Here is a 16396-nt window from a genome sequence, read left to right on the forward strand (position 1 = left end):
TTCTATAGACTCTGGAACAGTACCCATGGATTGGAAGGTAGCTAATGTAACCCCACTATTTAAAAAAGGTGGTAGAGAGAAAACTGGGAATTATAGACCGGTATGCCTGACATCGGTAGTGGGGAAAATGCTAGAGTCCATTATAAAAGATGCAATAGCAGAGCACTTGGAAAACAGTGACAGGATCGGACAAAGTCAACATGGATTTACAAAAGGTAAATCATGCTTGACTAATCTACTGGAATTTTTTGAGGATGTAACTGGTAGAATAGATGAGGGAGAACCAGTGGATGTGGTGTATTTGGACTTTCAGAAGGCTTTCGATAAGGTCCCGCATAAGAGATTGGCGTGCAGAGTTAAAGCACATGGGATTGGGGGGGTAAGGTACTGTCTTGGATAGAGAACTGGTTGGCAGACAGGAAGCAAAGAGTTGGAATAAACAGGTCTTTTTCCAAGTGGCAGACAGTGACGAGTGGGGTACCGCAGGGATCGGTGCTAGGACCCCAGCTATTCACAATATATATAAATGATCTAGACGAGAGAACTAGATGTAATATCTCCAAGTTTGCAGATGACACAAAGCTGGGTGGGCGTGTGTGCTGTGAGGAGGATGCAAAGAAACTCCAGTATGATTTGGACAGGTTGGGTGATTGGGCAGATGCAGTATAATGTGGATAAATGCGAGGTTATCCACTTTGGTGGCAAAAGCAGGAAGACAGATTATTATCTGAATGGCAATGGATTGGGAAAAGGGGAAGTGCAACGAGACCTGGGTGTCCTTGTGCACCAGTCGCTGAAGGTAAGCATGCAGGTGCAGCAGGCGGTTAAGAAGGCAAATGGTATGTTGGCCTTCATAGCAAGAGGATTCGAGTACAGGAGCAAGGATGACTTGCTGCAGTTGTACAGGGCCTTGCTGAGACCACACCTTGAGTATTGTGTGCAGTTTTGGTTGCCTTATCTGAGGAAGGATGTTCTTGCCATGGAGAGAGTGCAGCGAAGATTCACCAGACTGATGCCTGGGATGGCGGGAATGACGTATGAGGAGAGATTGGGTCGATTAGGCTTATATTCGCTAGAGTTTAGAAGAATGAGAGGGGATCTCATTGAAATTTATAAAATTCTAACAGGATTAGACAAACTAGATGCAGGAAAGATGTTCCCGATGGCGGGGGAGTCCAGAACCAGGGGTCACAGTCTAAGGATAAGGGGTAAGCCATTTAGGACTGAGATGAGGAATTTCTTCACCCAGAGAGTGGTGAACCTGTGGAATTCTCTACCACAGAAGGCAGTAGAGGCCAATTCATTAAATATATTCAAGAAGGAGTTGGATATATTTCTTAAGGCTAAAGGGATATGGGGAGAAAGCAGGGACAGGGTATTGAATTTGGATGATCAGCCATGATCTCATTGAATGGCGGAGCAGGCTCGAGGGGCCAAATGGCCTACTCCTGCTCCTATCTTCTATGTTTCTGTACTGAATCACCCTGCTCTCAAAGATGTTATGTAGCATTGAAGTATTTTAACTATTTGCTGTGTGAATTTAAAAAATCTATGCCAAAAGGACTAGTGGGAGTCAACCTGGCAGCAGCCAATTTTAACAGGGAATGATGAACTGTCAATTTTGTGCCTATTTTAATTTGCTGAAGATGTTTCATTTATGATGGTTAATCAAGGTTGCAGTGTTTTAATTTGCCCATTGGCTAGAGGACATGCTTGCAAAATTAGCAAGTCTCAAGCAAGACTAGAGATTTAAAAATGTCTGTTTCCCCCCCCCCCCCCCTATTCTTCCCCCTCCCTCCCCCCCACCCCTTAAAGAATAGTGGAGTAAAAACAATTTGCATCAAGATTAACTTCATAAAAGAGCAGAGTAACTACCTGGTTAGGAATGGAATTGAAGAAGAGAATAGATAAGTTAATCAAATGCCATATGAAATAGGGTGTTTCCTGTATTGATGGGACTGTATGAATCACATATGGAATGCAGCTAGACACATTTGTACAAGTAGGTTGAAAGTTTGCATTAATATTCTAGAGTTTTTTTTTGGGGTTGTTGAAGGAAATTTGCATTATCTTTTTGGAGGTTTTACTTGTTTTGGGGATGGTTGCCTGCTTCAGGAGACTGAATGAGTAGGGTCCATGATGAGGCAAATTCTATGTGGTCTGTGGAGGTAATGGCCTTCATAGAATAATGGCTTTTTCTGATCCCAAACTTTAGTTTCTCCAGTAATACCACCAGCAGTAGTAACACCATCGCAACCAACACTGCCAAAGGTAGACATGAGTTTCCAACAGGAACTCCAGAAGATACGTTGCCGTTTGGAGCAGAATGAACATAAAATGATGCAGAAAATACATCTCCTCATTGATTCTGATGCGCACGAGGACTTTGCACAAAGGATGTTTGAGTTGGAGGTAAGCATGAAGTATTAACAATCTGAAATTTTAACTTTTAAAAATAACTTCTAACTTAAAACTTCACTGTTTATTTCTTTTCTGTGTTTATTGATGGATTTTATAAATGTATATCATTTGCTTCAATGTAATCTGTTAATACTGTGTGCAAGACAAATATTGATCACAGCAAGACTCTCAGAATAATGAGTCATTTGGGAGAGGAGACATGTTTCATTCAAGTAGGTCAGATTTGAACTTGGGTTCCAGAGCTTAAAGAAATGTTTTAACCATTGGACAGGGTAAGCAGCATTCGTGAAGGGCAACCAAACATCTCCTATTTAATTTTTTTGGCTTTATTAGCTTCTTACTGAGTAAATTCACCAGATAGCATATTTTACCATTTTGAATATTTAAAAACAAGAGGGATAAGACAAAAGTAAAGGAAGAGATAGAGAAATGATGGTGAGAGAAACGGAAGTACAAAGCACCGATGAAAGGTCACAGACCTGAAGCGTTGGCTCTGTTTCTCTCTCCACAGATGCTTCCTGGCCTGCTGAGTGTTTCCAACATTTTCTGTTTTTAGTACAAAGCACTTCTTGGCTGGGTCAGAGATATTTAATGATTGACCATTTTGAATCAGCAGGCACTGCCTGTGCCTTTAGCAAACTTCAGCTGAATGTAAATCACAGCTTCCATCTGATCTATAATGCTGCATCACAGCAGTGCTAGTGCTGTATTTCTCCTAACATTTATGGTTACAAAATAAAATGGGAAGTTTTTTGCATTGTAATAAAGTAGATTTGGAGAGAACTGGGTGGTGCAATCCTCTTTGAAACTATCGGGCAGATTTTCCTCTGTTGTGCTTGGGGAAAAATAATTGGCTGAGCAGAGCACATAGAGGAAAATTGGACAGTAATGATGACTGCACATTTTCTTTCCCTTCATTTAAATGGTAGAAAAATTAGGCAGGCTCCACTTATGCACCACCCCCACCCAGCCTAATTTTCTGCACTGCACCCAGCTGATTATTTATATCCAAGCACAGCAATGGAAAATCTGCCACTCAAGCTGTATTATTAACAAACTGTCTTTTCCCCTCAAACTCCGACCCAGACTAAATGGGATGAAAACTTTCCCTCTCTGCCAGGTGCAGAGGTCTATGTGAAATGATTTTAGTCAGTCTGAAGCCAGTTCCTAATGCATGCAGGCCTGCTACAGCATAAAACCACCCCTAATTCAAAACTAATTTTCAATTTCAAAGTTTGAAATGGAAGTACCATGTTGGTGCCATATGTGTTCTCATCTGAGCTTGGCCTAAGGTATGTCAAGGCAGAATAGAGGGAGCTTTACGCTACAAATGGCTGTACTCTATCTTATAGGCAGTCTTGAGGCTGCCAATAATGCATTGAAATTGGATTCTTCAAGTATTGGCATATCTAAAAAGTTCCTTTTTTTTTTTAAATCTGGCATTTTTAATGGAGGTGTTAACGTGTTTATTTTAAATGGGTTGAACCTTATCAATAATTATCAATATTCAAGAACCTTAGGTGAGATATTCTGCTTTAAAATTAATGGATAGAAAATCACAGGCTGGGGGTGTGCAATTTGCAGTATATGTCTGGAGCGCCAAAGTGAATGATTTCCCATCTAATTTCAAGACTTCGGTGTGTGAAATAGGAAAGTGCTCCATTAAACGATGCTAACAACTTTTACCTTGATGGGTTCAAAATTCACCAACTCACCTGCGCTTCTTTATCATGAAATACAATTAGGCAATTAAGTAACAGACCACTTGCTGTTTGATTAGTCTTTGTGTGTGCCACCTTATAAATAGTGCTTACATCAAGCTTCTAGACTTCATTTGAAAGCTAGTCTGAATTCCTGAAGCCTAATTTTGTTTTTTTAAATCTGATGTTGAACACTACTACTTTGTTTCCATTCTAATTTTTTTCACTTTTGATTTTGACAGCTTGTGCAAGATCAGTTGAATACAATTGATGATGATTTTGTCAGCCTACAGAAAAGGTGGTATAGCTCATCCAATGTGTCAAGTGAGTCGAAAGCATTCTTTGAAACAGAATTTAACCTGATAGGCCAAAGACTGAAGAATGGCAGTGATTTTTCTTCAGCCTATTTAGAGAGGTGAGAGGGAGTAAATGATAACCATATATGTAAATAATTTGAATGAAACTGCAACGGATACTACTATGCATGTATAAATATACTTTACAATAACATAAATGTCAAAAACTCATGCAAATACATGGCTTTTCTTTATTTTATATAACTCTTGTGTCTAGTGCAGACATTCCACGATGGGTTTTCTAATGGATAGCCGGAAGTTTCAAGGAGCTACCACTGCCATCTAATTGACATCAGGCTTTTACAATAAACAATTTCCCTGCAGTTGCCTGTTTAGACCACTTTCCCAGAAGGAGTACTTAAGCTGTGCCCTTATAGGGAATGGGCCAGGTTAAACTCAGAATATCAGGTTAAACATATCAGAACTGTGCTCCAGATTACCTGTGAACAACACCACAGATTTGTTGGTCTGTCGTTTATACATCTAAAAAAAAAAGCCATTACACTTCAGATGCCACATTTTGTTACAGATGCAAAACAATTCCTCTTTTTTTTAAAAAAAAGTTAAAATGGAGAAAGAAAGCCAGTTATTCCCTGCTGCTGCAAAATTGAGACAGTCGCCCTTTAATTGACCTAAGGAGCTGCTGAAAAGGAATTGACCTCTAATTGACTTTTGGATTTGTAATTGGAGCTTGTGGCCTTAAAATGATATGCCATGCTACATAGCGCTGCACCTTAGAAGCAGAATAATGTGCGTTACTTGGTATAATGTTGCTGTCCTTTATTAAAGAGTGACTTACCGTGAGCAATCCGCTAGTTTGTTATATTTGTACTTCAACTTTTTTTTTTTACCTGGTCCCCTCCCCATTTAGATTTTCACTCCTCCTGTTTATTATGCTCAGGACTGGTACTGATCCGATCAAACTACACTGTTTCAAATATTGTTCCATACATTTACCACAATGGAATGGGAATTATATTTAAGTAACGCGAAGTGCTGCATGGTTTCTGTCAGCCTTTCCTACAGTGGCAATCTCCATTGACACAGATTACTCATCTGGTTATCTAAAAACTTAATTGAAGTGACTCAAGTTTAAATGACAATTAAACCTGCCATTTTCAATTGGATTCTCCAAGTAATGGTCCAGATTGTTAAACCCGGAACTCCTGTGCCACCCTTGTAAATTCACAATTACTGTAAATCTGAAAATGTTAGTATTTTAAATAATTGACCGAAATAGGTAGCAAAAGACTTTTGTGTTAAGTTTATACGATCTAAGAGATTGAACTGTTGCATATTACAATTGAATGTTTTTCAACATGCATTATTTCCCTCCTCTCCATCACCAAGACTGCCTACTTCCATCTCCGTAACATTGCCCGTCTCTGCCCCGCCTCAGCTCATCTGCTGCTGAAACTCTCATCCGCGCCTGTTGCCTCTAGACTTGAATATTCCAATTCTTGTCTGGCCAGCTTCCCACCTTGCACCCTCCGTAAAGTTGAACTCATCCAAAACTCTGCTGCCCGTATCCTATGTCGTCCCAAGCCCCATTCACCCATCACCCCTCTGCTCCCTGACCTACATTGGTTCGCGGTCCAGCAACGCCTCAATTTTAAAATTCTCATCCTTGTTTTCAAATCCGTCCGTGGCTTCGCTCCTCCCTATCTCTGTAACCTCCTCCAGCCTATAACCCTACGATATCTCTGTGCTGCACCAATTCTGGCCTCTTGCGCATCCCCGATATTCTTTGCGCCACCATTGGTGCCCATGCCTTCAGCTGCCTAGGCCCTAAACTCTGCAATTCCCTCCATAAACCCCTCCAACTTTCTAGCTCTCCTTCCTCCTTTAAGACTCTCCTTAAAACCTACATCTTTGACCCAAGCTTTTGGTCACCTACCTTGAAGCAAAGGGTAATGGTCGACGGGTGTTTTTGTGACTGGAAGGCTGTTTCCAGTGGGGTTCTGCAGGGTTCAGTACTGGGTCCCCTGCTTTTTGTGGTATATATCAATGATTTAGACTTCAATGTAGGGGACATGATTAAGAAGCTTGCAGATGATACAAAAATTGGCTGTGTGGTTGATGGTGAGGAACTTGGCTGTAAACTGCAGGAAGATATCAATGGACTGGTCAGGTGGGCAGAAAAGTGGGAAATGGAATTCAATCTGGAGAAGTGTGAGGGAATGCATTTGGGGAGGGCTAACAAGGCAAGGGAATACACAATAAATGGTAGGATACTTAGAAATATAGAGGGACCTTGTAGTGCATGTCCACAGATCCTCGAAGGTAGCAGGACAGGTAGATAAGGTGGTTAAGAAGGGATACAAGATACTTTCCTTTATTAGCCGAGGTATAGAATGTAAGAGCAGAGAGGTTATGCTAGAACTGTATAAAACACTGCTTAGGCCACAGCTAGAGTATTGTGTATAATTCTGGTCACATTACAGGAAAGATGTGATTGCACTGGAGAGGGTACAGAGGAGATTTACGAGGATGCTGCCAGGACTGGAGAATTTTAGCTATGAGGAAAGACTGGATAGACTGGGGTTGTTTTCTTTGGAACAGAGGAGGCTGAGGGGAGATTTAATTGAGGTGCATCAAATTATGAGGTGCATCAAATTATATGGGGCCTAGATAGAGTGGATAGGAAGCACCTAATTCTCTTTGCAGAGAGGTCAATAACCAGTGGACATAGATTTAAAGTAATTGGTTGAAGGATTAGAGGGGAGTTGAGAAGAAATTTTTTCAGCCAGAGGGCAGTGGGGGTCTGGAACTCACTGCCTGAAGGGGTGGTAGAGGCAGAAACCCTCATCCCATCACATTTAAAAAGTACTTAGCTGTGCACTTGAAGTGCCGTAACTGCAAGGCTACGGACCAAGAGCTGGAAAGTGGGATTAGGCTGGATAGTTCTTTTTCGACCGGCGCACACGATGGGCCGAATGGCCTCCTTCTGTGCTGTAAATTTCTATGATATCTCATGTCGCTCTTGTGAAGAAAAATATTCCATCAGTACAGGTGACTGGTACTGATGCATCCTGGGAAGTTATGGATACTGTACATGTGCAGACGGTATAATCCAAATTCAAGCCACAGTCTCACTATTGGACAAAAATGGCCAGTGCTGTGACTCTGGTTTGAATTTGGCCCATGTTTTTTCTAGAGGCTGAGACCATCAAGTAAAAATGTTAATGAAGGTATTTAAATACACAAAAGGCAATTCAATGGATACATTTAAATGTGCTATTATGAATTTTTTTTAACAATTTGTTCAAACCCCTATTTTGGATTCTCGTTTGAGGAAAAACAGCTGAACTTTTTTTTAGAAAGCGTTTTGAGTAATCTGTGGGAATCAGGCAGCCTGATTATGCAATCAGTGATGAGTCTGCATAGGCAAAACCTATTATAAATATGGACATGGGAATTTATAATAGGAAGTAGCTACATCATTACAACTGAATCAAAGGTATATCCATACTGCTTTATTGTAACTTAACCAGAAGAGGATATTCTGGAGTTGTATTGATTTTTAAATCAGCAGTGATATGGACCTTTGCAGAATTCACTGTTCTAAAATTTGTGGAAACCACATTGGAATGTTATTTGTGTGTCAGGCTTAATGATTTGTTTTATTTTTTGCATGAAAGCACTAATTGCATTTATTTATTTTTAGAATGAAAGCATTGAGGTTACTCTTTCAAAATATCCTTGAAGCGGAGGACGTGATAAAAGTTTATGAAGCTAGACTAACTGAAGAGGAAACAGTCCCAATAAGTTTGGATAAAATTGAGTCTTACAGAATCAATCTGAAGGTAAATAGAATCATAACTTATTTGGTGGAGCGGATTGGGCACCCATAGTAGAACCTGCCCTATTTTCATCTCCTTGATTTCTACAATGGGCATACGATCTACTCTGCTAGATTACCACTCAGGTAGTGAAGGTGAAAATTACCCCCATTAACTCTTACATCTCAATAAACATTTGTACCCCCTCCAGTACAAAGTGATCATTCTTTGTGTGAAAGCCTAAACAGTGAGTGTTAGGTTATTCACCTGAGCCTGTACCTGTACTCTCTCCACATACGTACACTTTTCAATAGGGGTCACTGGATCAGCAGCAGGTTACTGCTTTTTTTTACCTCCCTCCCTTGCTACCTAGTTAAGAATGTTAATTTTGCAATATTACAAAGGCTGCAGTCCTGTGCCTGTATGCCAAGAATGAATTCAAGACGCAGTCAAACACTTGAAGGATTATTAAAGGATAAATGAACCAACATACTCGTGGCCAACATTGAGATTACATTAGATACGGTCGTGGAAGGTACACATATTACAGCCAGTTGAGCCCAATTCTCCAGATGCCTCCCTTCTTCATCTCCCAACCTCATTACAATGGTATCGATTTTTATGCTCTGCTAAAAGGCCATTACATGACCTTCACTCTTGGTTTTACATTAGATATTATTAGCTTAACATACAAGACTCAAAGGCTCCACAGCATGTATCTCAAGACATAACATAAACTACCGTATCTATTTACATGTACAGAAAAGAATAAACACATAGATTTATCCATGAGAAGATTAGAACTATCCACGGCTATTTTACGACAACACTTACAGCCTTACAGATATTGTCAGTCAGCTACATTTTCAGATTTTTTAATTCTAAGATTTGAAATATAGAAATAAAAATGGAAGCAATATAGTGATTCCTTCATGTAAAGTGGATTTCTTAACTATTTCTCAATTTTAATTTCTAACATACAATTTCCCTCAGTGATGTTGGGTAATATTCCAACTGCCTTGGTTGAAATCAGATTATTCAGCATAGGCCATAAATCAAACCTGGGTTCTTTTAGCCTATATGGCATAGTTTGACTTTGCACAGTACAGGAAACTCTTTTTTATCTGGCACCGACCGGCGTGGTGCTGGTTTATCAAAAAGTCCGGATTACAGAGAGGTATAGTTAAAAGATACGAGAGCTCCGTACACAGCAACAAATCCAGGCTTCCCTGTTGCTTAGCAACATGTGCAGGAACCCCGATTGCACAGCCACAGATCGAGGAACGGCCACTAATGAAGTAAAACTTACCTGAACCTACTCCTGAATTTTGCCAGTTAACCGAGATTTCCGTTTATTTAGGTGCCGGTAAATCGAGAGTTTCCTGTACCTTTACTGAATAAACCATTGAGTGGAGAGTAGAGGATCACTACACTAATTTTTTTTTTAAAAAACAAGAGTGATTTCTGATAAATCTTGAAAGTAATTATTGCTTTCTGAGGTCTTGTATTTATATTTTGTTTCCCTATGGTCTCTTATATTTTCCTAACTTTCACATTTTACCCCTCTTCTAAAAGTGCCAACTCCTGCTGGGTTACAATTTCATGGCGGCTTTCTGACAACTTGTCCATGTGGCCGTTCATGGTGTATGAGTCTGCAAGGTGTGTGTTGGTGGACAGTTTGATCATGTCAGCTGTTGCAGCTAAGCCTGATCCTTCCCCCAGTGTCCACACACAACTGCTTGCATTAGCTGTTCATGCAGGAAACCTAGCTGACATTTTACTTCCCTGGCCTGGGGATCAAAGGGTTTTCCAACACCATTAGCGTCCTTTTTTTTCAATTACTGAACAAGTTAATGAATTTAAGCATCTTAATTATCTTCTGTCTAGGAGTCTCTTTTTAATTGCAAAAATACACTCTTGCTTTAAAAAAATAATTTTCTAATCTTGTGGGGCAATAAATTGCCAAAACATCCTGAAACCTATTTTGCATCAGATTTTAAACAGCCTTTAAAGAAAGAACAGAATTAACTTGCATTTTATAAAGCACATTTCACATCTTCCTGACTGTTCTGCCCTAATAGAGAGAAAGAAAGATTTGCATTTCTAAAGTGCCTTTCACGACCTCTGGATGTCCCAATGCTCCTTGCAGCCAATGAAGTACTTTTGAGGTGCAGTCACTGTTGTAATGTAGAAATAACCGCTTCCAGGTCCTGCCCACAAACCATGAGTGGCAGAAGATATTAGGCGGGCATTTCAATGGTATTTAGAAGGACTAGAGGGAAAAAGGATGTCGCTCCTCTCCCAAACCTGCTACATCAGCACCTCCATGACAGAATCTGAAAATCTCGGCTGTCTGCAGGTACTCTGCCTGAACCCAGACATCTTCCTGCAGCTCTAAGGTTCCGTCAGTACTTTGGCCAGACCCTTTCAGCTGCTGCAGGACCTTAAGAACTTTCAACAGCACCCAATTTCCTGCCTCCCTGCCCCCAATCAGTGAGCTGCCAATGCTAAGCACACTTTGAGTTAGCAGCACACCTATGTTATCTGAATGAGGGGGAACCCAGAAAATGGGACAAGTTTCCTCCAACCTGATTGGGTGACTGCGTGTCTCGTCCTGCCCATCTTCTGCCAGTTTTATGCTGGCAGTCTTCGATTAGCCTGCATTAATGTTTGTGCTGAAAGCCAAACTGCATCCTGGAAGTCTTGCATTTTCTTTTTTTATCATTGGCCTGTATTTTCCGATTGGAGGCTTCCTGCGTGCGGAGGCCTCCGATCTGGAAAAAATGTACGCCCTTACCCGAGGGCTCCAGAAGTCCATCCATTTCCGCTCCTGGGCCTCTGCTCTACGAAATGCACAGGGCCCAGGTATCCCAGGGGCGCAGGTGGTTCGCAAGCGTCCTGGGATCACGTGGGCCATGGGGAACCAATGAAAGAAGAAGGGAATCTCCCTTCATACTTTTGACAGCTTAGAACTGTCAAAAGTATGAATGGAGATCACTCTAAAAACACACCAAAACATTAAACTTTTTTTAAATCATGTTTTTAAAATAAGTTAAAATGACATTAAATTAAATATTTTAAACATTTAATTTTTTGAAAAAGTATTTTTTTATGGGGCTAAAAATAAACTTTTTTGTAAAAGTATTTAAAAATTATAAAAGGGAAATTAAAAAAATTTAAAAAAAAAAATAAATAAATTAAAAAAAACTTTTTTAAAACTCTTATGCTGGTAAAGAGCAGGCCTTACGCCTGCTTTTACCAGGCGTAAGATTTTTAAGGGATTTCAGCGGGCAGAGGTTCTGCAGAAAGTGGAGCACTCCACCTGCAGAGGCCCTTCTCCGGGGCAGGCGTGCGATCTGTCAAGAGGATTCTTGACGGATCGGAAGTGCAGGTTTTCAATGCGTGCACAGCTCTTGTGTACACCCGTAGGGATCGGAAAATACGGGCCAATATCTTTTTAAAAAGCAGCTTTTAACATTAATTTTTTACACTTTATTTTAGAAAATGAAGAGTGAACTGGATCAGAAGAACAACTTAATGACATCGATGCATCAAAATATGCAGGAAACCCTACGTATCAATGATGACATAATGCCATCTTTCTACAAGTGTGATATAGATCTGACTAAATACAACGAGAAAGTCATGCACCTATCGGACCGATGGCAGAGGATTTACAAAGAAATCAATAGCAGGTTGGGTATTGCCTATTTATATTTTAAAAAATTATGTACATCAGTTTAGCTCCGTTAGTAGCCGTCTTGTCCCTGAATCAAGAGATTGTAGGTTTAAGTTCCATATCACCAAGAATCTTGGAAGATTGAACTTGCCAAAGGATACAAATGGAACTGGGTTTCATAGATTGAGGAAATGTTGTTGCTGCGTAAGATTGTGAAATATAATGGGAGCGAGAACTAGTAGATTCAGTTGAATACTACTGAACAAGTCTGGCTCATTGTATCTGGTGATAGGTGTATGGTAACTATAACAAATACTACTGAAAAACTGGTTGTCTCCACGAGCCTGACTTCGTGGCTGGGTAATTAGGGTTTGAATTTTGAACAGTGGTCTTGCCATAGCGAGACAACACCTGCAAACGACCAGAGATTGAAGTAGTTTGCAGGAGATCAACGAAGGCATAGTGGACTTGGTAAGTCTTATTTAATTTGGGCAAGATCCTGGGTTATTTCAGTTTCTATTTTGGGGGTAGTGCAAAAAGAGATGTCAACAAATCCTGCCTTAACAAAGGTCTCCACCTTGGATGCAATGGCTTCTGGAGCTAGCGTGTATAGGCTTTGGCCACTCTCGTACCAAACATGTCGACGTGCACAGTCTTCTAGTAGAATGGCCACATTTCCCTCTTTTTGCGCTCATTCACTGATTCGAGACTGAGGCAACTCCAGGATGTTCCCTTGTAGTGGAGCCACCAGGGAAAGTGGAGCTGGAGACCCAGTGGTGGGGAAACATGGCAGTTGAGGAAGCTACAGGTTTTTTAACAAAGGAATTAAGGATATTAAATCCTCTTTCCTTGGTCTGCTGAAGAGGACCAATATCCAACGCTAGCTGCCCAATAAACCTGATTCTGACAGTGGACCTTTTCATTTGTGGGAGATTGTGATTTTGGTGTAAAATCAAAATGCTGGAGTAAGCAGTACATAATAATAATATATATCTTATTGTAAAGCTCAAGTTACTCATTCAAATAACTTCTCTCATACATGTACCTCCTGTAGCTGTTCCCAGCTAAAGCCCATAACATTTCTGAAGTTGTGATTAAAAACCTTTGTGTGCCAGCAATTTGGTTAGCTAATAATTTCCAAAGAAACCAGGTCACATTAATTTGTAGTTTAATCATAAAATTTTGTAATAGGCATTATTATTCTCATGGAATTAGATTTATGTTTTTGTTCCATTGTGCAGATCTTTGGACCTAGATAAAGAACATAGGCAGCTGAAAGACTATCAGGAGTTGTTCCAGAAGCTTAGCAAATGGATTGATGTAACAAAATGCAAACAGGATGGGTTGCAGGTCAATAGATTTGGGGATACAAATGCCCTTATGGAGCAGCTAAATGAGCAAAAGGTTTGTATGAAATTGGAGATCTTTTGTGCTTTACAGCCTACTTCTAATTAATGGACAGATAACCATTATACATATGTATTGGTTTCAGACAGGTTTTAAGAGTTAAATCCAGACACCTCAATGTAATAAAATTTACAGATTAAGATTGTACATTGTGCTATCACACTAAATGTGGAGAACAATTGCAATTAGCAGTGTTGCATATTTCCACAAAAAAAATAAGATTTACGGTAAGACATTTATTTTGTTTCGCGAGTATGATTAATCTCGCTACCCATAGGATGGATAGTTTAAACACACACACATTTTAAAAATGTCAGTCTTGTGCAGCATTTTAGTTGTTATCAAGGTTTTGTTTTTGTTAACATGATCCAAGTCAGAGGAATGTCCAGTTGAAGTATTGGTTCATTTCATAATTCCTGTGCATGCTACACTTGTGCTGGAAGGAAACTTAAATTTCAGTTTAAATATTGGTCTGGATTTTGCGATCAACGATGAAGGAACGGCGCTTTCCATTCACTATACTGACAGCTGCTCACAGACTTCGTGAGCTTGCCGTCATCGGGCATCTGATCCAGCACGGCGCTTTCTACAGGGGATCTGTGGCATGTGTAGCTCTTCAATCAACCAGGAAGTATAAATTAGATTTAAATCATGTACAGAAAGCAAAATAAAGAGAGGGGGAAGAAAGATGGGATTAAAAGAGTGTTTTTTTTAAATTATTTAATTTTTTTTTAAAAATCTCCCAACACTAATTAAATTCTGAAGGAATGAGGCTCCACATTTGTTTAGGTTTAGGGAGGGAATTCCAGAGCTTTAGGCCTAGGCAGCTGAAGGCATGGTTGCCAATGGTGGAGCTTTTAAAATTGTGCATGTTGCGGGGGTGGTGGTGCCATGGAAGGATTTGAAAATAATTGAGGTTTATGTAGGGTGCAAGATGGGATGTCGGCCAGGAGAACATTGGAATAGTCAAGTCATGGGGAAACAAAGGCATGGATGAGGGTTTCAGCAGTGGATGAGCTGAGGCAGGGACAGAATCAGGCGATGGTATGGAGGTGGAAGTAGCGGTCTCGGTGATGGAGCAAATATGTGGTCGGAAGTTCATCTCAAGATCAAATACGACACCAAGATTGCGAACGGTCTGGTTCAGCCTCAGACAATTGCCAGCGAGAGAGATGGAGTTGGTGGCTAGGGAACAGTTTGCGGTGGCATTGGCTGGGCCCCAGTGCTGCCAGATCTGGCTGAAGAACCTCTGCATGGAAAATCAAATTCCCTAAGAGAGCCAGTTTCCTTACGGCAGCTGACCACTTTCCTGTAAGTAAACCAGCCTTTTGAAAATCTGGTGGACCCCAATTCTGCCACCTGGCAGTACTTGTGGCCTGCTTTGTGAAGGTGTACAGTACATAGGTGACACCAGATGCAGAACTGGTGGGCATTCCTACAGATTGCAACAGTCCTGCCTCCTCTCTTTCTACGTCTGCTGCAATGGGGAGGGTTCAGGAACCATTCGATCCTGCTTCCTTCCCCAACAAAGAAACCACTTACGCTGGAAAAGTGGGGATGACCTGGCGTAAATGAGTCATGCCACAAATTTGGACCCCAGCGAGACCCTGCCCACCCCAATAATGCCCCCACATTAACTTCAAGGAAACTTGGGGTGATTCAAATCAACTCAGAAAATGTACGTTGGGTATCATTCAATTTTATAATTGAGATGGACTGATTTTATTGAAAATATCTCCTTCCAGTTTGGGTGCTAATATACTTGTTTTATTGTTGAATAGAACTTGTACTCAGAAATAAAGAGCAAACGAGGCAATGTTGAAGACTACCAGAAACATGCAGACCTTTGTGCAATATCGGTAAAGGTAAGAAACTCCAATATGGTCTAATAGGTGAATAATGTTTGTATGTGATATTGTGGGATAAGTCATGTAAATAATCTTATTTATTGAACAGGATTACGAGCTACAATTAGCATCATACAGTGCTGGCCTGGAAACGCTGCTTAATATTCCAATCAAGAGACAACTGACCCAATCGATTGCCACTACAATTCTTCATGAGGTATGTAAAACATTTTCTTTTTCTGTACTTTTGCTTAAAGCAGCAGTGCTCTGCAATCTATTTCCTAGTCTTAAGTTAAAGGCCAAAAATTACTGCTGGCGATATTAGTAACTGAATGCTTAACCCCTTTATATGACATTCTCTGTTTATTATTTTAACAGGGGCATGATCTAGTTTATTTAAACCCATTAAACATTTGGTTCCTAATACTGCCTACAGTAATTTTTTAGTCTTGTATTGCTAAGGAATGCTATTTACCAAATGTTGCATTTCAAATATGATCAGATTGTAGATTCCATTTAAAGTGTGAAAAATATGCTTTTGGCGGTTAAATCACACAGCTGTATTGTTTTAAAAACAGCATTCCGATCCACTGTGCACCCCAAGTACCAGTTTTTGTCACTGGAAAGAAACTGCAATGCTGAGTTGAGATCAGTGCTGAGTGTAAACAAATCGTAAGGTTTAAGTTTGGGTTCCACCCCCACCCTCCTCCAAAAGAGAGTGGTGGCACTCAACATTCAATTATATCTAAATTAAAAATAGACTTTCAAGTAGAGAAATTCACCAGGAATTTCCATGGGGGTTCTCCTAATCGTCCACCTTAACTTCAGCGGAAGATTGGCCGAAACCCTGGAACAATGGTGTAAACACCTGCCGATGCTGTTCACCAGGGTTTCCACCAAAGTTGCAGCGAAGAATCCGGGAACGTCCATGGAAATGCTACCCCGTTGTATTATTAACCCTTTAAAATATACACTGAAGTGTCCACTATTATCGAGCAGGTTACATCAGTTTTGTTTGCCAGTTCTGCCTTTGGTGTCCCCAGTATACTGTGTGTAGTATTTCTGTATCTGAAAGTTACCAGAAAATCACATTTTCTATCAGTTTTGCGACAATCATTAAGCAAGAGATTACTACTGGTGATAATTGCAGACAAATGCTTAATTACCTTTGTGTTCTCATTTAAATGATGCATTAACTCGTTAA

At 40.3% G+C, this 16396-nt stretch overlaps 1 protein-coding gene across 2 annotated transcripts in view; it reads left to right on the forward strand.

Moving 5' to 3' along the window:
• The window catches only part of LOC147115222 (desmoplakin-like), a 91079-nt gene that overhangs the window by 60279 nt on the left and 14404 nt on the right, over positions 1 to 16396 (forward strand). For both annotated transcript variants that reach the window (XM_085993593.1, XM_085993594.1), the window contains exons 15-21: positions 2216 to 2412; positions 4364 to 4536; positions 8145 to 8283; positions 11761 to 11954; positions 13180 to 13342; positions 15127 to 15210; positions 15302 to 15409. In XM_085993593.1, the coding sequence (XP_085849719.1) occupies positions 2216 to 2412; positions 4364 to 4536; positions 8145 to 8283; positions 11761 to 11954; positions 13180 to 13342; positions 15127 to 15210; positions 15302 to 15409 (1058 nt within the window). The remainder of the gene's footprint in view (positions 1 to 2215; positions 2413 to 4363; positions 4537 to 8144; positions 8284 to 11760; positions 11955 to 13179; positions 13343 to 15126; positions 15211 to 15301; positions 15410 to 16396) is intronic.

This window comes from Somniosus microcephalus, chromosome 7 (assembly GCF_052327205.1).
Source record: "Somniosus microcephalus isolate GS21.2 chromosome 7, FLI_Smic_1.0, whole genome shotgun sequence".
NCBI classification, from domain to species: Eukaryota; Metazoa; Chordata; class Chondrichthyes; order Squaliformes; family Somniosidae; genus Somniosus; species Somniosus microcephalus.